Below are 20,427 nucleotides of genomic sequence, written 5' to 3'. Positions count from 1 at the left end.
GAGCTCTATGTCTATAAAGTGTTTATTTTCTTTTCAATTCAGAGGTAAGATTCTTGTCAATTTAAAGATTACTGGGCATATTAATTAGCACAATATAGCATTAATTCTGTGTCTTTAAGTAAAATCAAATCAGATGAAATACAGGACAATCGACAAAAAAAAGATCAAGAAAGAAGGCTACACAGTGTTAGACTTGAGAAAAAAAATATACAGAATTGGAAGGGAGGGTGAACGAGAGAATGAAGGAAAGAAAAGAGATGAATTGAGAAGAAAAAAGAAAAAATGAAGGGGAAAATGAAGGAAATAATACAAAATATAAGAAAGTTCTAATAAAAGGATGAGAGAGAGAATAAAAATAGATAAAAAGGTTTCCGTCATTCTTTGAATTGAATATAGAAAGAAAAAAAAAGAAAAGAAGGGAAGATGAATAAATGTGTAAAAGTCAAAATAAAGAAGAGAAAGACAAAAAGAAAGTAAGAAAAAAGGAGGAGGAAAGAAAGAATGAAGGAAAGAAAATGTTTCCTTCATTCTTGAAAGAAAGAAACGAAGAAAGAAGAAAACAGGAAGGAAGGAGGGAAGGAATGAAGGAAGAAAGGGAAAGAAAGTATAAGGGAAAAGAATAAGAAGGACAAAATGAAATAAATAATGAAAGAAAGAAAGGAGGAAAGAGAGGGAGGAAAGAATGAAGGGAGGCCAGAATGAAAAAAAAAAAAATAATGGAAGGAGAGAAAGAACAAAAATAAAAACGAGTGGAAGGGAGAAGGAATGAAGGAAATAAAAAAGGAAATGTAATAAAGAAGGCAAGTAAGAGAAAGAAGGAAAGAAATACAATGTACAGAGAGAGAGAGAGAAAGGATCAGGAAATAAAAATAGATATGTAACAAAAAAAGGGCAAGAAGGATATAAAGATAGAAAAGAAAGAAAAAGGAAGAAGTTCAAACTTCAAGCAAATAAAAACAATCCAATCATATAACAAAAATCCTAATGATATTTGGTGTTTTTTTTAAATATTTTTAAAATTAAACAAAAAACTCAAATGGTTTAGAAATGAATAAAATACAGGACGTCTGGTCACCCTGGTCCTGGCCGAGTCAGTCCGAAGCTTGCATGCATTCAGCGCGATCTAGCTCGAGAGTCGACTGGCTCGCGATCGCTCGTGTACGTCCGTACATGTAGAGCATGCGCTCAGAGGGCGAGAGAGGGGTTTCCCCAGCTAGCTCCTTCGTCGATTAGTAGCGCAGCATGCGCATAGTGTAGTTTAGAAAGTAAGATGGCAGCCCCCATCCAACGGGACCGCTGGCGATAAATTGGCTCTGATTTGACATATTTCCACTGTTTTTTTACTGGTATGACATTGTATGAGAGATAATTGGCCGATATTTGCAATTTATCAAAAAATTATTAAACTTTACTGTCAATTTATCTTTTTCATTTTCAAAACAACCACTTGCCCGATCGGGCAATTGACTTTGAAAAATGCTTGCCCGCACATCAATTTCACTTGCCCTGGGCAAGCGGGTTTGCCGCGCCCTGGATTGAAGAAGTATTACTATTGGATTTGGAAATAAATTCAGAATTGTCGATGTTAATGCATTCCTTGATGATTTTACATCTGTTTATTTAGTTTTACGCTGTAATTCATATTGTGACAAACATGCAATAATATTAATAAAAATAAATAAATTACTTACTACTATAATGAAACTAAGATCATTACATTCATAAAATCAGAACTCCAGTTTCATCATTGCCTATATGAACTACACTGTGGTCTGTGCGCAGTGTTCACACCTGTCCGTACCCGGCACCCCGCCCGCGCCCGATACCCGGCTGCAAATGCAGGAGTCTCGACCCTCGAGGCTCGACTACAATTTTGCAACTCATTCATTCATTTTCAACCAGAAACTGGTCTCGAATTCCACTCTCTACTTCGGCTTATGAGTTATGTCACGAAACGTTCCTCCTTTTAATAAACATTCATCAGCATCAAAATTAAACTTAAAGTAATAGACTGATAAAAAGGGGCACGTCTTACTCTGAAATTTTGGTTAGAATAATCACTCAAAACGTTAAGTGTCCATAGCGACGTCAAGCGGACTCCATCTTTCAATAAAGAGTCTTCTCGTGATTCACTGCACTGCGCATGCTCAGATCAATTAAGTTAGGTCTCTTCACCCTCTGGAACAGGTGTACAATTCATCACCCCCCTCCCCCCCCCACTCCTCCTCCCGTATTACCTTGAACACCGTACCCTCTCTTTCCTTTACCAGTCCCTTTGGCTTACTCCAAATTATTTTGATTCAAGAGACAGTGTAAACTAAATATACAATCAGTTCAATTTACATTTTAGAGGAAGATGAGATGATAAGATGAATTGAGGTACGATGAGGTATATAAGATGGAATACTAAGATTGGTGATCCGGATGATAAGTTCATATCCTACTTATGTTTATTATTGAAGTACTTTATTTTCATTTGTATATTCAGCAAAGTTGATCCAAACTTTGGAGCATTTAGATCTTTTGTTAAGAAGCAAAAAGAAATGGAATATTGTGTGGCAAAAAAAAAAAGACTCAAACTCGCGGCTCATTTTAAGAAATGGAAGTTTGAATAATAATTTTTGTCATCTGCACATGTATCATTGTATGTATCCTGTTTACTGTGTATGAGCATACGTATACTTGCCATCAAAGCTGTGTAAAATATCACGTCTGTGTCATTGCATAAATCTTTCAACTTTTTTGAAATTATTATTTATATTTGTTTTTGGTGTTTTTTTTCTAATGTTGTTATGATTACTTGTATATAGTTTGATTATGTTTGATTTTTTGGTTTATACTTGGTCTGTTTTGACCCAATAAAACATATATATACCAAAAAGTATTGGTTTTGTGATAATGGTGATGATAGCGATGTTGATGCCGACGGTGATATGGTGTCTAGATTGAGAATAAAAATATTAGAAGGGTAGAAATTAAAGGAGAATGAAACTCTTGGAGCAAGTTAGCTTTTGTGAAAGCAGAAAAATCAAAGAATAAGATCAACAAAACTTTGAGTAAAATAGGACTAGCAATAAAAGAGTTATGAGCATTTGAATGTCGAGATCACTAATGCTATGGAGATCCTCCCATTGGCAATGCGACCAAGATCTGTGATGTCACACACGTACAACTCTCCCATTTGGACACTGAAAATATACCCCAAAACATCTCTTTTTGCTCATTCTAATCATATGACAAACGATTCATCAATGATATAGTGTTGTGAAACCTCTGTACTTGTCATCTCATAAAGAGAACACCTCACCTTGTGATAGACTCTATAAAAGTGAGAATATAAGTGAAATAAGTACTAAAGTAATGAGGGAGTTGTACGTGTGTGATATCACATATCTTGGTCGCATTGCCGTTGGGAGGATCTACATGGCACTAGTGATCTCAATATTCGAATGCTCATAACTTTCTTATTATTCATTCAATCTTCCTCAAACTTTCAACAATATGTTTCTTTGATTTTTCTCTTTGATATGGATTCAGCTGGTTTCAAGGGTTTCATTCTCCTTTAACACACATGAATTTCACTAACTATCTTGCACTAATATAGCTGAGTTTAGTTTTAAAGCCGGTGGATTAAACTGAATTGAAGTATGATGTAAGGTAGCACAAATTGTAGGACAAACACGAAGAGTGTAAATTGTACCAACATTTAAAAAAAACCAGTAGGCCTATGCTCATTTTATTTTAATCTCCGATGACAAAATGAATCCATTTGGGGGCTGAGACTATAGGGCCGCGCTCACTCAACCATGCCGTGGTCTCAACCTATGTTTTATCATGGACCTATTAATAGGTCCATGGTTTTATCATGATATGCGAATACTAATACTTGTATAAATGCCTAAAACAACCACTTCAACATTTATGCGGATGTCATGCATTCTCAAATTTAAAAATCAGTTAGCTATACTAGCTAGCCGGAGATCGACAATTTTTCAATCGAGTTCAGCGAGTACGAATAGTGCTAGAAAATGCGTAAGGGTGAAACGATTGAGATGGATAGCACTATTATAATAGCATTGATTATATACAGGAACTATCATTATATTTGTAAAAATTATGTTCCCTATAAATTGCACAAAATGTAAAACTTGGTTTCCAGACATTCTCACGGCTTGCATCGGGCATTCTTATTTTCAAACACTGAAAAGGGTGAGTTGGTGGCACTCTAGTCAAACAATTTCTTAAAACTGTTTGCAAAAGCCTCTTCTCCTAAATTTTGAAAGGGGATTTACTCTTCATGATGTGTCTAAACAGGGTTGTAGCTACGAGGGGGTGTGCCCCCCATGGTGCCCCCCTCCTTGAAAAAAATTGGCGGAGCAAAAAATAAGGAGAAAGAAAGAATAAAGAAAAATAAAGGGATATATAGAAAGGAAAAAAAGGAGAGGAAAATTAGAAGAGGGAGACGAGTATAAAATAATAAGACATGCAAAAAATAACTTTCATGTCACTATATCAAATTTTCTCTCGCGCTTCGCGCTCACATTGCTTGTTCGATGAGATTCATATATTGTTCAAAAGGCTGATATGGAGCTTAACATATCAAGTTTTGAAGTCAAAACGTAGGCATATCAGCTAGTGTTGCGCGCTCGCATTTTGATCGGTGAGTATGTATACCTCTATATTAAGTTTATAACAAGCTACTTAAATTCCCCTTTTCATTAGAGTTTATAACAAAATCCGGCTCGCGATTTGAGCTCGCATTAATTTATCTAAAATATATTAACCCATGCGTTCTATTCATAATTACAAAATTGTTAAAATATCCACAGTTTTCAGGCCTTAATGATAATTCATCAACAAATTCCACGCTCTCATTAAGCATATTAGATTAATAAATGAGTAAATAATATTTTCATAAATTCCTAATAAATAAATTGGCCCCTTTTCAGAATGGAATATCGACAAGTTTCATCTCGCGCTTAGGAATAATAGGAAGATAAGCATCATTTTCATTATGATGACAAAATGTCCTTAGAATGTCCCGGCCCTATGTCAAAATGATAATAAAAAATATCAGCTCGTGCTTCGCGCTCGCATGTTTATTAAGTGTGTTTCACATCCACTTCAAAATTTCCCTACACAGTGCTTGAAATAGTTTTTAAATTGACTCTTTTTCAGATCGGAATATCGAATGTTTCCATCTCGCGCTTCGTGCTCGCATTATTAATCTTCATGATAAAAAAATGTATTCAGATCGATGCTCAGATTCTAGGGCTAAATCTAAATCACGCGCACGCATGTTTATTGAGATAGGCAGCTTGTTCTTTATATAAAACGTTCTTAACTTATCAAGTTTCAGAACAGAATATCAATAATTTTCTGCTCGCGCTTCATGCTCGCATTATTAGGAAGATGCCCAACCCTATTCATGATTTACAAAACATGAATAGAGTGTCCCGTTTTCTCAGGTCTAAAATCTGAATCGCACCAATTGTTTAGTTACATACCTATTCCTTTTATGATTACAATTGCTTAGAATGACCTTTTTTAGGTCGGAATATCAAAAATTGTCAGCTCGAGCGTCGCGCTCGCATTATTTAATTGCTGAAATATGTATCGTCTTTGTGGCTAACTGCAAACAGTTCTTATCAGGCCAGAACGGTAATTTAAAATTTCTGCTCGCAGTAATCATTTCACGCATCTTGTTCAAGATCACAAACATGGCCCAGAAGGTTAAATTTGAAGGACAAAATACATGAAAGTTAAAAAAAAAAAATCACTTTTTTATATAGGGCTTATGAGATTATTTCATATTTATGTTGTTTTCAAAGCTAAGAAGCCCGTAAGAAGGAACTGTGACTAAACTACCCCCGAAATTCAAACAAGCAAAAATCCACTTTGAGCGGCCGATCGGGGAAAATATGGGTGAAAATAATATCAGGCCCCACTCCCTAGTGTCGAAAGCTGGATCCGCCCCTGTGACACATACACACAGATGAAAAAAAATGTTCCCCCATTAAAAAGCATGGACCCCTGTGCCCCCCAGGAAAAAAATCCTAGCTACGCCACTGGGTCTATAAAACGTTTAGCTATTTATACACCTCGAGTTGGCTTGAATCTCCATACCTATCATATTAATTTCATTCAACGTTAACTGAATAACACCGAGGCATATAATGGCTATCTATCATACGAATTGAAGAGTTTTTGGAAGTACATGGATTCATTAAAGAAAACTAAAATGATATACCACAGTGGTGCAATTAGTCAAATCTTTTTCTAGCGCCGGACGAAAAATATATTGCCTGTTGACAAGATGATATCGTTTTGTGATAAATTTTGACCTATAATCGAAAAAATAATATTCACTCTTTATCATTTCCCTTTCTCTCTCCTTTTCCTTTTTTTGCTTGGTCGGATCTTTTTTGGGGAAGAACGCACAAAGTCCGCCCCTTATTTATTCTCCAGTAATAGGATATCAGCCGACATCACTACATAGGGTGATAGTCTGGTGGCCCATTTCAAAATAATTAATAATTATTTTTCGTTAATTTCTTGCAGGAGACAGTGTTCGGGGGTGAATTTGCATCCTGCTATAACTCCAAAACCGGGGACCTCATCGGCTCATCGCTAGCATAGATAGTAACTACATCTTCAGCAGAATCGGCTCTCATTCTTGAAAAATCTGATTGAATTTGCATGTGTTTTTACGGTGAAATAAATCAACATTGTGATCCCTTGTTTTCAGGTCTAATCGGGGGTCTAATATATAATTACATAATCACGTACATCTTTGCACTTTGGCTTATTATATAACATACCTTGTAACATACCTTGTTGTGGGCGTAAAGTTTTACCTAAAAAACTTGTTTGCCCCTCTCCTCCTTCCAATTTCTATGATTTCATGAAGTCATTATAGTGGAAGATAAACTGGTACAGGTTATATGGCGATGTGTGGTTTCAGCAGGTAACGTTATTAATGGGAACATGGGCAAGTAAAGGATTGGTCAGGGTTAAACTTTTCCTTTTTGAGGTTCCAAGATTTCTCTAAGTTTGATTTGAAAGAGTTTATGGAAGTACTCTTCACAACTTGATTTGGCAGGTTGTTCCACTCTGATACTACTCGGTGTGAGAAAGAATTTTGTCTTTTTCGAGTATTTGCTCTGGGTTTCTCAATCTTATATATATGTCCTCTAGTTCTGGAGTCTTCATTGAATTTGAAGAATTTAGAAGTCTCTAGATCGTCAGTTCCTTGAGTTATTCGGAATACTTGGACAAGATCTGCTCTGTGACGTCGGTAAGATAATGAAGGTAACTTCAATTGGGCCAATCTTTCCGGGTAGCTTTTGACCTGTAAACTTGGAACTGCTTTTGTAGCTCTTCGTTGAACTCTCTCGAGTTTCTCCTGATCCTTCTTCAAGTATGGATGCCAAATCTGTGAACAATACTCCAAAGCAGGTCGAACTATGGACTTATAAAGTAGTTTGAAGCTCTTAGGTTCAAGGAATGAGAAAGATCTCTTGATGATCCCCATCTTCTTATTTCCTGCTTTTGCTATCTGATCTATGTGTTGAGAAAAACTTAGCTGATCGTCGAAAATGACACCCAAGTCCTTTTCACTGTGGCTGACTTCGATGGTCGGGCCATCCAAACTTAACTTATAGTCATAGTGCAGGTTCTTTCTGCCATAGTGAAGGACTTTACATTTTCCTGTATTGAAGGGAAGTTGCCATAAGATTGCCCAACTTTGAATCCTCAGTAAATCAGCTTGAAGGATTTCCCATTCTTGATCGTTGTTAACTTCAGCAAATAATTTGGTATCGTCAGCAAATAACTTGATAACACTTGCTTGAGAAGCTAGGACATCTGGTAAATCATTTATGAAAATCAGAAATAGCTCCGGACCGATAACACTCCCTTGGGGAATTCCACTACTGACTCTAACAGAATTTGAGAAAACTCCATTAACAACCACCCGTTGCTCTCTGTTCTTTAAGAAGGATCTGATCCAATTCAAGACACTACCTCTGATTCCATATGAATGAAGCTTAAGCAGAAGTCTTCGATGGGGGACGCTATCAAATGCTTTTTTGTAGTCCAAATATATACAGTCAATTGATTTTCCTTTATCCAAATCCTTAGTCCATTCCTCAATAACTTCCAGAAGTTGAGTAGCACATGATTTGCCTTTTCTGAATCCATGTTGATGTGAGCTATACAGCTGGTTTGTAACCATGTGATTAATAATATTTTCACGAATAATCTGCTCCATAACTTTGCCAATTGTACTTGTTAAACTCACTGGTCTATAATTGTTGGGATTACGTTTATCTCCTCTTTTGAATAATGGAGTTACATTCGCCATCTTCCATGCTACAGGAACAGAACCACTCCTCAAGGATTCATTGAAGAGATCGGCAAGAGGTTGGGCTAGTTCATCTGCAAGTTCTTTCAATATCCGATTTGGAATCTCGTCCGGCCCTGGAGACTTAGTTTTGTCCAGCATCAATAATCTTTCCAAAACCATATCTCTTGTAATGACAATATCATTAAGTGTAGAGTCAAAGGGTCTATCAAGAAATGGAGGAAGATTACTGGTATCTTCTTGCGTAAATATTGATGCAAAAAAGTCATTTAACACCTCAGCTTTATCAAAGTCATCATCCACAGTTGTGCCGTCTGGCCGAGTCAACTCTCCAAGACAGGATTTGGATTTTGTCTTCTTATGCCACTATTATGTGCAAAGTTTGGTGAAAATGATATGGATTTCATTTTAACTGTGGAATTTCCTTAATCACTACATGGTACTATCTTAATATACTATGGTAATTAAATGAAGATAAGGGGAATTTACGTTCGGTGTAATCAAGTATACACAGATTTTTATCTGATTTATAAATTCTAGCCAAACACTTCCGGGTGTAGAATGCGTGGTAGAATGAGGGTGATAAGAAATAATTCGTTCACTCTCTCCCGGGATTCTCCATCAATAGCTGAAGGAATTTCCTTAATTTGATTGATCATTAATTATTAGCTGATGGTTTGTTATAGATATGAAGAAATAGTCTGAAATTAATGAAAACTCTATAAGACAATGAAAACTGATGTAGAGTTTCGTCTTGAATATTCATGCAAAGGCCTTTGGTATTTTTGCCAAATAAGGAAAACCACTGGGAGGGCGTCCCTATTTGAAAAGCCCGGATGTACTTATTCTGCCATTTTGGGAGGGTTCACACGGAAGAGAGCGGCGACCGTAACAAAAACAAAGAGTCATAATCTATTTCTGAGAGCCTAAATTCAACAAAAAAGATGGTAAGTGAAGCTTAAACTCCTTGTAATATATTTATCTTATTTATTTCCATGGTTCTTTGTGATTGTATGAAATAACTGTTATTTTGTCGCTGGTTATTTGGAGTCGCTACTGTAAAGTCAGTCCCACACGTTGACAAATTTGTAGGGTGAGGTGAGACTACCGGGTAACATACCTGAGTAAAAAAAAAATGACAGTGACACTTCACAAATTCCCAATTTAAGGAAAAATATTTCATGAAAATATGATTATTATGTATGGCCTGAAAGAGTATATTCTCCCAAATATACTTTGATACCATTATTTATGTTAGGTAGGACCAAAAAAAAACGAAACTAAAAAGTAATCAGTAAAATTAAAACTTTTTCAGATTCAGAAATAGGCCTACTGTCTTTTAATAAAAGACAGTATTTCTGAATCTGATAATAAGATAGTGATACTGCTAATTAACTAGGCCTAAGTGATATATTTGATAATCATTGACAAATGTCATGACAGAAGATCTATTCTAGGACAAAAAAAAAATGAAACAGCATTCATCTGCTATCTCGAAGATGAAATTAGACTAGATTTGAATGCACGTTAATATGCATGTTATGAGAGGAGTGATACTTAAGTCTTAACTCAGTAGAGGCGCACGGCCAATATGGGAGACTCTCCGATAGGGGAGACAATCTCCCATATTGGAGACTTGCTTTGCAAAAGAACAAAAGAAACAACACCAACAAAAGCGTTATTTTTTCCACCCAAAATTTTGTCTCACTTAGGTCAGAAGCACTCACACGTATTGCGAGGTTAGTATTAGTATACTAACCTCGCACCACGAACCGCGTTTGGCAGTGGATTTCTAACTAGTGGGTCGCGCGTGCTGGGATCTCACTTCTTGGGTCCACAACACACGACTTCTATGGCTTGAATTTTCTGTGCGCGGCGGCATGTAATGAACCCTTGGGTGGGTCAGAAGCCCATTTGTTTTGTGTGTGGATGACAACAAAAATCCTTATCAAAACAAAAGTAGACGGTGAATTTTTAAAGTAGACGGTGAAAAGGGGTAATTTTTTCATGAGGAATCTGCCAATCACATTTTTATTTGCCGCCGAGGTAAACCTTTTGCAGCAAATGTAAACAAAGAAAATTGGTCTCCCAAACTGGAGATTGTCTCTGAAATTGGATACCCAAATTATTTACAAAAGTCTCTGATATTGGAGATAATCTCTCTCTTGGGAGACAGTCTCCCATATTGGCGATGCGCCTCTAGTGTAACTCATCATGTTCATTAAGAACACAGATTCTAACGTTATACTAGTAAGTAGGCCTAAAGTGCCCAAATATCGGACACTTAAGTTAAGCATAATTGGACCAAAACAAAAATACAATCATTGAATCAAATAAAAATCATGTTTATATCTGTAGGACAAATGTTGAATATCAATTTCATAAAAAATAGAATCGAAAAAATTATGGTAAACCGAAAAACGGAAATTATTTACTTACTACCAGAGGCTTTTTTTTGCAGAAAATCGGACGCAGTTTCCAAATATCGGACGCGTAGAGTTGTGCGCCGCGATCAATTTGGCGATTTAAATCACACTCTAGACCCCAAAATAATTGCTTAATTGTTGATAAAATAATATATTTTAGCTGTGCAAATGCCGATTTTAATTATTAGGGGAGAGCGGGGTTATTTGGAACGCGGGGTAAGTTGAAGCATTATAATTTTCTTTAACGCCTAAGTTAAATAAATTTATGCAATACTGCCCTCAATTTATTGCTATTATTGACAGCCATCCACCATATTACAGACAACACATGTGCAACAAGCCTGGTGAAGTTAGAAAGGAATTTTTGTTTTTTCACCTTCTGAGTAATTTTTTTCTCTTTCAAAAATTTTGTATTATCTCAGAGAAGTTTATAGGGGCAGGTCCAAGCTATTGTCCCCTCTGAAGCCAAAATTAAATCTTTGCCTAAATATAACATATTGTATGTCCTTTTAAAGCTTATACTCTGAAGTTTTTGTCTCACCTGCATAGCAGAGTGAGACTATAGGCGCCGCTTTTCCGACGGCGACGGCGGCGGCGGCGTCAACACCAAATCTTAACCTGAGGTTAAGTTTTTGAAATGACAGCATAACTTAGAAAGTATATGGACCTAGTTCATGAAACTTGGCCATAAGGTTAATCAAGTATTACTGAACATCCTGCCTGAGTTTCATGTCACATGACCAAGGTCAAAGGTCATTTAGGGTCAATGAACTTAGACCATGTTGGGGGAATCAACATCAAAATCTTAACCTAAGGTTAAGTTTTTGAAATGTCATCATAACTTAGAAAATATATGGACCTAGTTCATGAAACTTATACATAAGGTTAATCAAGTATCACTGAACATCCTGCATGAGTTTCACGTCACATGACCAAGGTCAAAGGTCATTTAGGGTCAATGAACTTTGGCCAAATTGGGGGTATCTGTTGAATTACCATCATAACTTTGAAAGTTTATGGATCTGATTCATGAAACTTGGACATAATAGTAATCAAGTATTACTGAACATCCTGTGCAAGTTTCAGGTCACATGATCAAGGTCAAAGGTCATTTAGGGTCAATGAACTTTGGCCAAATTGGGGTATTTGTTGAATTACAGCCATAAATTTGAAAGTGTGTTGGTCTAGTTCATAAAACTTGGACATAAGAGTAATCAGGTATCACTGAACATCCTGTGCGAGTTTCAGGTCACATGATCAAGGTCAAAGGTCATGTAAGGTCAAAGAACTTTGGCCACGTTGCTGGTACATGTATTTGTTGAATTGCCATCATATCTCTTTAAGTGTATCTGGTCTAGTTCATAAAACGTGGAAATAAGAGTAACCAAGTATCACTGAACATCTTGTGCGAGTCATAGTAGTTTTCAAAATCAGCACTGCTGCTATATTGAATCGCGTGATGCAGGTGAGACGGCCAGAGGCATTCCACTTGTTTGTCCTTTTTTTTTTCTTCTGAAAACTTAAAGTTAATGAATGCCAAGGTCACGATTCCAAGAAATCATTAATTAGCGTGACGTACGGGACATCACATTTTTTGATCTGCAGATAATGCAAATTATATATTTGAAAATATTTCTGTGGGGACTTGTAGTGCTAAGTTAATGCAAACATTTGAAAGAAAAAAATATTTTGAAGTTAAATTAATTAAGTTAATTATCTGGTGTCCAACAGGCAGTGTCCCATACGTCACAATTTAGCATATGTTTTTTTAGATTCTAATGAAGAAAAAGTTGAACAGTTTTCTTCACACTTTGGAGAGTTCTAATTTATATTACTATACATACAAAAATTAAAGTGAATTTACTGAATTAATTTCATGTCTAATTATATCAGTTCATTAAGCTTTGTGACGTACGGGACAAAAGTGTGACGTACGGGACACACCATAGGATTTCTATGTAATTCTAATTAGGTTATTTTTCAATTGGGAGCAAAGGTAAAGTAAATTGAGATAAATAATATATCAGTGGTTGAATATTGGTAAAAGGCTGATAATAAAGTTATGATTTGTAATAAATAACAAGGGTGCATGTATTAGCATACTTGTTAACATATGTTATTAAATAATCTTTCATAAAATATAAGGTCATAAAGTTTTTTTATGTTTTGTTTGTTCATATACCGGTAGAAATATATATATATATCAATCATAATTATCCATGTAAAACTTACTTACTTTGGTTTACATCCAGTTAATTATAAATTTTGATGAAATGTCACTTCCAATTCGTTTAACACATGGAATTATTTGCAAGACATCTTTCATAATATTCATAAGGTCGTAAAGTGTTTGCTATGTTTTGTTTCAGTGTATGCTATTAAAGAAATATATATCAATCATGATAATCCATGTAAGACTTAACTTACTTTGGTTTACATCAAGTTGATTATAGATTTTGATGAAATTTCACTTTCCCCATTCGTTTTACACATGGACAAATGTCCCATACGTCACAGCGCGGATGTTTATATTTTGAGCTATTACATGGGCGGAAATCTGTCCCGAAAGGTAGGGGGGACCATAGGGGCGGATCCAGCCTTCGCCAATAGGGGGGGGGGGCGATTATTTTTCTGCTATATGTTAATCCCCGATCGGCCGGTCGAAAATGATTTTTGTTTGTTTCATTGAAGGGGTAGTCCTCATGGTCACTTCTTAGCTTTATTCTTATAAATCAACATAAATATATAATATCATAATCCTTATTTATATAAATGCGAGCGCGAAGCGAGAGCAAATTTTTTTTTTTGGGGGGGAGTTTTATGTATTTTCCCCTAAAAATTTGAACATTCTGGGCAATGTTTGTTATCATGAAAAAGATGTGTGTGCAACTAAATAATTACTACGAACGCGAAGTGCGAGCAGAGATGAACTGATGAAAAAGGTACCTGTTAAAGACTGCTTGCAGTTAGCCATGAAGACGTTACATATTTCAACAATCAAATAATGTGAGCGCGAAGCGCGAGCTGAAATTTTTTGAAATTTTTACCTACAGAATGGAAATTCTAAGCACTTTTTGTAACTTAAACATAATAGGTAGGCCTATATAACTAAACAATTGATGCGGAGCGCGAGCGGAAAATTTTGAGATTTAGACCTAAGAACGAGACACTCTATTCATGTTCTGTAAATCATGAAAAGGATGAGTTATTGGGGGTCTTCCTTACATTAATAATGCGAGTGCAAAGTGCAGCCAGTTTATATATGTTTATATTCGTTTAATTTAAACTGATCGAAAAGATACTTGTTAAGGACTGCTTGCTCTTAGCCATGAAGACGTTACATAATTATTTCAACAATCAAATAATGCTAGCGCGAATCGCGAGCTGAAAACTTTTGACATTTCTACAAAAAGAATCGAAAATTATAATCAATTTTTGTAATCGTGAACAGGGTAGCTATATAACTAAATTGTTGCAAGCGAAGCGCAAGCAGAAAAATTCGAGATTTAGACCTAAAAACGGGACAATCTATTCATGTTTTGTAAATCATGAAAAGGATGAGTAATATCATGAATATAGGGGATCTTACTATATTAATAATGCGAGCACAAAGCGCGAGCAGAAATTTTTTGATATTGTGATCTGAAACTAGACAATGATTTAAATAGAGAACAAGTTGAATATCTGAATAAACATGCGCGTGTTTCGGATTTAGACCTAGAATCTAGGCATTCTACACATCTTTTATCATGAAAAATTAGAGCGAGCGCAAAGCGCGAGCTTAAACTATATGATATTCCAATCTGAAAAAAGAGTCAATTTCAGCTATTAATTTCAAGCACTCTGTAGGAAAATTGTGAGGTGGATATGGATCGCACTTAATAAAGAGCTGATATTTTTTCATTATTATTTGAGTTTTGACATAGGTCCGGGACATCCTTAGGACATGTCATATGAAAATAATGACTATCTTCCCATTCCTCTTGCTAAGCGCGAGATGAAACAAAAGGGACAATTTAATCATTAAATTAATATCTTATTTATTAATGCCTAATGAGGGCGAGAAATCTGATGATATTATGGCCTGAAAACTGGACATTTCAAGCACTTTTGTAATTATGAATAGAATGCATCAGTTAAAAATATTTTTTAACCATTAATGCGAGCGCAAATCGAGAGCCAAAATCTTTGATAAACTGTCATGAAAATCAATATTGAGACATACATAACTCGCCAATCAAAATGCGAGCGAGTAGCGCTATCTAATACGTTTTGACAATCAGACTTGAAAAGGGATATTTTTCAAACTAAATGGAATACACTAAAATAATAGGTACTTTATTCGAAATTTGCGAGCGCTCAGCGCGAGCAGAAAATGTCAATATTCAGACCAAAAAGCTGTCATATTAACAGAGCACTTTTAAAAAATCAGTTTGTAAATCACACAAAATAATGAAAGTTCGATTTCCGAGGTGAAATGTGTAATGTATATTGACTTCCAAACTTGATATTTAAAGGAGAATGAAACCCTTGAAACCAGCTGAATCCATATCAAAGAGAAAAATCAAAGGAACACATTGTTGAAAGTTTGAGGAAGATTGAATGAATAATAAGAAAGTTATGAGCATTTGAATATTGAGATCACTAGTGCCATGTAGATCCTCCCATCGGCAATGCGACCAAGATCTGTGATATCACACACGTACAACTCCCTCATTACTTTAGTACTTATTTCACTTATATTCTCACTTTTATAGAGTCTATCACAAGGTGAGGTGTTCTCTTTATGAGATGACAAGTACAGAGGTTTCACACAACATTATATCATTGATGAATCGTTTGTCATATGATTAGAATGAGCAAAAAGAAATGTTTTGGGGTATATTTTCAGTGTCCAAATGGGAGAGTTGTACGTGTGTGACATCACAGATCTTGGTCGCATTGCCAATGGGAGGATCTCCATAGCATTAGTGATCTCGACATTCAAATGCTCATAACTCTTTTATTGCTAGTCCTATTTTACTCAAACTTTTGTTGATCTTATTTTTTGATTTTTCTGCTTTCACAAAAGCTAACTTGCTCCAAGAGTTTCATTCTCCTTTAAGCTCCATATTCTGATATTGAACAATCCCCTAACAGGCAATGCGAGCGCGAAGCGCGACCGAAAATTTTAAATAGTGACACGAAAGATTCTTTTTATTTTCCAAGTCTTCCCCTCATCTTATTTTATTCACTTTGCAAAATTTGACAAGCAAAAAAAAGGTTTTCACCCAAAATGTAAGGTCATTTAGTCCAAAATACATGTATTATTTCTAAATGTGAATGAAGCATTTTTTTTCCATCATAAAAGACCAAAAATAGTAGGGGGGACATTTGATATTGTGTCCCCCCTACTATTTTTGGTAGGGGGGACACGTCCCCCCTGTCCCCCCTGGGATTTCCGCCCATGAGCTATTACATAATAACAACAATGAGTTCTATCATTTCATTCATGGCTAATGAAACTTGATAAGATACAAGATGAAAACATGATAATGAGAGATTTCCAGCTTATTCCAATTCACAGAGTTTTAATGACAAACTTAAAAAAAAAAAAAATCAGCTTTTGTCTGGTCCCGTACGTCACAGTGCATATTAATTAAAATATTACTTCGTTAATGGAATTGTAGATCACTAAGTTTTTTACTGAATAAAGAGGGGACAACTGGCCTTCCAAAATCCATAAAAGATTCTCTATTGTGCATTTATTTTTTATGTTACACAACTTTATAAAAGTCTCTAAATGTCCCGTACGTCACAAGTCAAATAGCTTGGACCTGCCCACAGATCAAGTTGGCCTGTTTGAGGGTATAATGGACACTTGTACCAAGCTACTAAATTAGGTTATTAATATGCTGTGGGGAAGTCCCTTTTTTGAGTTATATCATAACCTTGTTCATTGAATGAGTGCTTTTTTGTGCTGTAAGCTTATAAATTTCAAATGGGCCTCTGGGGTTAGTTGGAACAAAATTGAAGGGGCTAGTTGAAATATGTTCCAACTTACCCCAAACATAATTATGAATAACATTGGATATGAGAAAAAAATGTATTCAGTATTTCACACTTGTCTGAACATGTATTGTATACCATGCTTGTTTTGTTTCTCAGTTAGGTCTGAGTGTGCATTTAAGGCCTATTGTAGGCCCCTAATGCAATATTAACCCTTATCAAACAGGGGGGGGGGGTCAACTTGAGCCCCCATTTGACAAATTTCGTCACTACGCCGTTGCGTGAATTTTTTTGACCGCACCGCTCGCTGACTTCTTACTTTCAAGTCTTGCGCATCTTTTGAGACCAAATTTGCGATGCCTGGGTGCGCGTTTTCTGAATTATGCAACCTTTTGTACGTGCATGTCAGACCAAAAATTGCTCAAAAACGTGATTGCGTGTACAAGGTCAATGCAAATTGTGTTTTTCAACCAAAAATCATAAATGTATGATTTTATTTACTTTTGTTGGTTCAAATGGATTTATTTTATGCTATTTGTGATCGCAAAAGAGTCCCCAACAAAGTTAATCAGAAAAAACAATAAAAAACAAAGGTTCGAAAAAACATAGAAATACAAATCTAAATAACAAAAAATACATAAGAAATTGTATTTTTTGCAATTTTGTGTGGATATTTGTTATAAAGGTAAAAATTGATACTCTCACCAAAAATTAGCATTCTACTAGCTTAATAAATAGAGTTAAAGACAAAAACATACAAAATTTAGGGCAAATTTCATATGCTTATTTGCATAATTAATTAATAAAAAAATATAGACAGTTAATTTTTGTCATGTAAATTTGATGCAGAAGTACTGTACATGAAATTGCTGATAGTACACTTAATTGCATGTAAAATCAAACACACACAAATGAGCGGAAATCTACTACACAGTTGGCTGGCGTGAGTGGCTGTATAATAAAAAACAAAGTTCAACAAATCCACTTTTAATATTTTAAACTTGAAAAAAAATAAAGCAAATATGCTAAAACCATGTACATATGTAATATTAAGGTTGTAAGTAGTTTAAGTATAATTTTTAATTGACCATGCAGTGTTCCAACTTACCCCATACCATGTTCCAACTTACCCCGTACAGGGGTAAGTTGGAACGCTTGCGATGGTCTTGTTCAAGGTGGATTTTTTTCAGTAACCATCATAGAGTTACAAATTTTATGGGGTACATTTGAAGCCCTTAGATATATGTGTTGGAACGTTTGCAATGGTCTTGTTCAAGGTGGATTTTTTTTCAGTAACCATCATAGAGTAAAAAATTTTATGGGGTACATTTGAAGCCCTTAGATATATGCTTCAAGCTGATATATTGATTGTTTCTTAAATAAAATCTATTTGGATTTTACAGCCATTTTTGTCAAAAATGTTCCAACTAACCCCGGTCTCCCCTACTATCAATAATATTGATATACATGATATAGAAATCGGTAAATAATGATAATTTACTTACCAAACGGACGTCTTTCGACCTCGAACATCGGACCTCTTCGCTCAGTTGCATGCGACTTTGTTCTGAAAACGAGCATGCGCGCGTCAACAGCACGCATTTCCAATTCAATATATCCGATGTCTAGGATCATGCCATATTTGGAAGAGTGTCGAATTTCCCGCCGTAAGGAACCCCCGCGGAGGTCATTGCAGTTTTTTGCGATAAAAATGCCAAGGAAGAGAACAAATCAAATTTGTGCCGACACCTTCAAGATGTCTGTGACCAAAATATCATCATCTAATTCACATGTGCATTTAATAGTATATGAAATTAAATTGGGATGGTGTTTTTGGTCTTTATCTTTCACTCCTTTGGAACACAAAATAATTATTTTCAGATTCAAGTGTTACAGGGCTTCATTTTTGACAACATACCAGAGATGCAATTGGCAATGTGATCTTGCTTCTCAGATATTAAAAGTCGCTCTAATTTTAACCAGTGTCTTTTGTTTTATATCCCCTCTTCTTTTTTTTTTTTTACAGGCTGATGTTCAACTTGATTGTGCCTTGGATTTAATGAGGCGGCTTCCACCACAGGAAATAGAAAAGAATCTCAGTAACCTTATTGACTTGGTGAGTAAAATTACAAGATTTCTAACAAAATCTGTATTCAGACGGTCAATCCAACCCTTTAAAGGTCAAGTCCACCCAAGAAAAAATTTCCATTTGAATCAATAGAGAAAAATAAAAAAACATTGAATTGGATGTAAAATAAGAAATACATTTCAAAGTTTCAATATTTTTCACAAACAATTATATGCTCCATTCAGGGATATTCAAATGAGAGAGTTGATGATGTCTCTCACTCATTATTTTTTTTTATTGTTTGAATGATACAATATTTCATTTTTGAAGATTTGACATTAAGGAGCGACTTGACTGAACCATACAATGTTAAAACAATAGTAATTCCACATGTTCAGGGACGAATAAAACCTTTAATACATGACAATGAGGAGAAAATTAGTTGTGAAACCCTTCTTATTTCCTTGTCAAATTTCTCAGTCAACCCCCCCCCCCACCCCGGGAAAAAAGCTAGATCCGCCTCTGGGTTGATGTCATCAGTCCCCTCATTGGCATATATTGACGAGGATGTGAATACAACTTGTTTTTTCAAATTAAGCTAAACTTTGAAATGTCATAACTTTCTTATTTCACATCCTATTTTAATGATATTTTCATTGTTCTGCTTGTTTGATTTTTCTCATTCTGTTCAAACTTTTCAACTTTTCAACTTTTTATAGGCTGGACTTGTCCTTTAATTGACTATTAAAGTTCTATGTAAAAAAATTGAATTGAGGTGTCAATCTACTCTCCAACCAGGTGTTCAGTCAGTCACTACACGGTAGGATGCAAAAACCTACTCTTTGTAGTATACCATGGAGCTGTGTTAATAGCTCCATGAGTATACCTAATATAGTAATAATTGAGTCTTGGAACTGTTGTTGAAATGCTCCCCAGTGAGAGTGGAGAAAGTGCATTCATTCTGTAGGGGCATGAAATGATCCAATAATGAGGGTAATTACATTTAATACAATGTATATTGGATGGCTCAGAATGGAATACCAGAAATATTCCATGAGTTTGGGAAAATATTCCACGAAACGCAGATGAGTGGAATATTTCTGGTATTTCATGAAATAAAGCCATCCAATATAATTATTATCATCTACAGTGCGTATCAAAAAAAAGTTTACACTTAGAAAAAATCCTGTAAAATTATACATTTGAAATATCCTGAAGATTTTTCCACATTCAAACATTGGTACAGATCCATTTAAGCAAATGACATATAACTGTCGAAAAATATTTCCGTTTGAGTGAACACCACTTACTATTGGAAAGTTAGTGAAAAATGATTTTCGCAGAACTTTGAAAGAGTTATGCAAATAAAAGTAGACCTTAATCATGAAGAACACGTGGCATTTAGCTAGAAAATTGATTTCAAGATATCTTTTACCTTTTTCAACTTGTTTCCTTGCCCAAAACTTTTCGAAGAGTGCATTGCGCCCCACCCCACTCCACACACAGAGGCCATCGTGACGATATTTGCTTTACACTGAGCTGTGATTTACATGAAATGGCTTAGGCTTGATTTTCATTTT

At 35.4% G+C, this 20,427-nt stretch overlaps 2 protein-coding genes across 2 annotated transcripts in view; one reads left to right on the top strand and one right to left on the bottom strand.

Annotated features, from left to right (window-relative positions):
* LOC129275884 (trichohyalin-like) overlaps window positions 1-2,131 on the bottom strand; it is a 30,436-nt gene extending 28,305 nt beyond the window's left edge. The window contains exon 1 of the mRNA XM_064109234.1: window positions 2,036-2,131. The gene's annotated coding sequence lies outside the window, so the exon portion shown is untranslated. The remainder of the gene's footprint in view (window positions 1-2,035) is intronic.
* Window positions 2,132-8,921: 6,790 nt separating this feature from the next.
* Window positions 8,922-20,427, top strand: part of LOC129276642 (F-actin-capping protein subunit beta-like) — a 32,052-nt gene continuing 20,546 nt past the window's right edge. The window contains exons 1-2 of the mRNA XM_054913034.2: window positions 8,922-9,312; window positions 18,806-18,895. Coding sequence (XP_054769009.1) covers window positions 9,310-9,312; window positions 18,806-18,895 — 93 coding nt within the window. The 5' untranslated portion in view covers window positions 8,922-9,309. The remainder of the gene's footprint in view (window positions 9,313-18,805; window positions 18,896-20,427) is intronic.

Source organism: Lytechinus pictus, chromosome 14 (genome assembly GCF_037042905.1).
Source record: "Lytechinus pictus isolate F3 Inbred chromosome 14, Lp3.0, whole genome shotgun sequence".
Lineage (NCBI taxonomy): Eukaryota > Metazoa > Echinodermata > Echinoidea > Temnopleuroida > Toxopneustidae > Lytechinus > Lytechinus pictus.
Note: the sequence above shows the minus strand (reverse complement) of the source record. Positions and strands in the feature narration are given on the sequence as shown.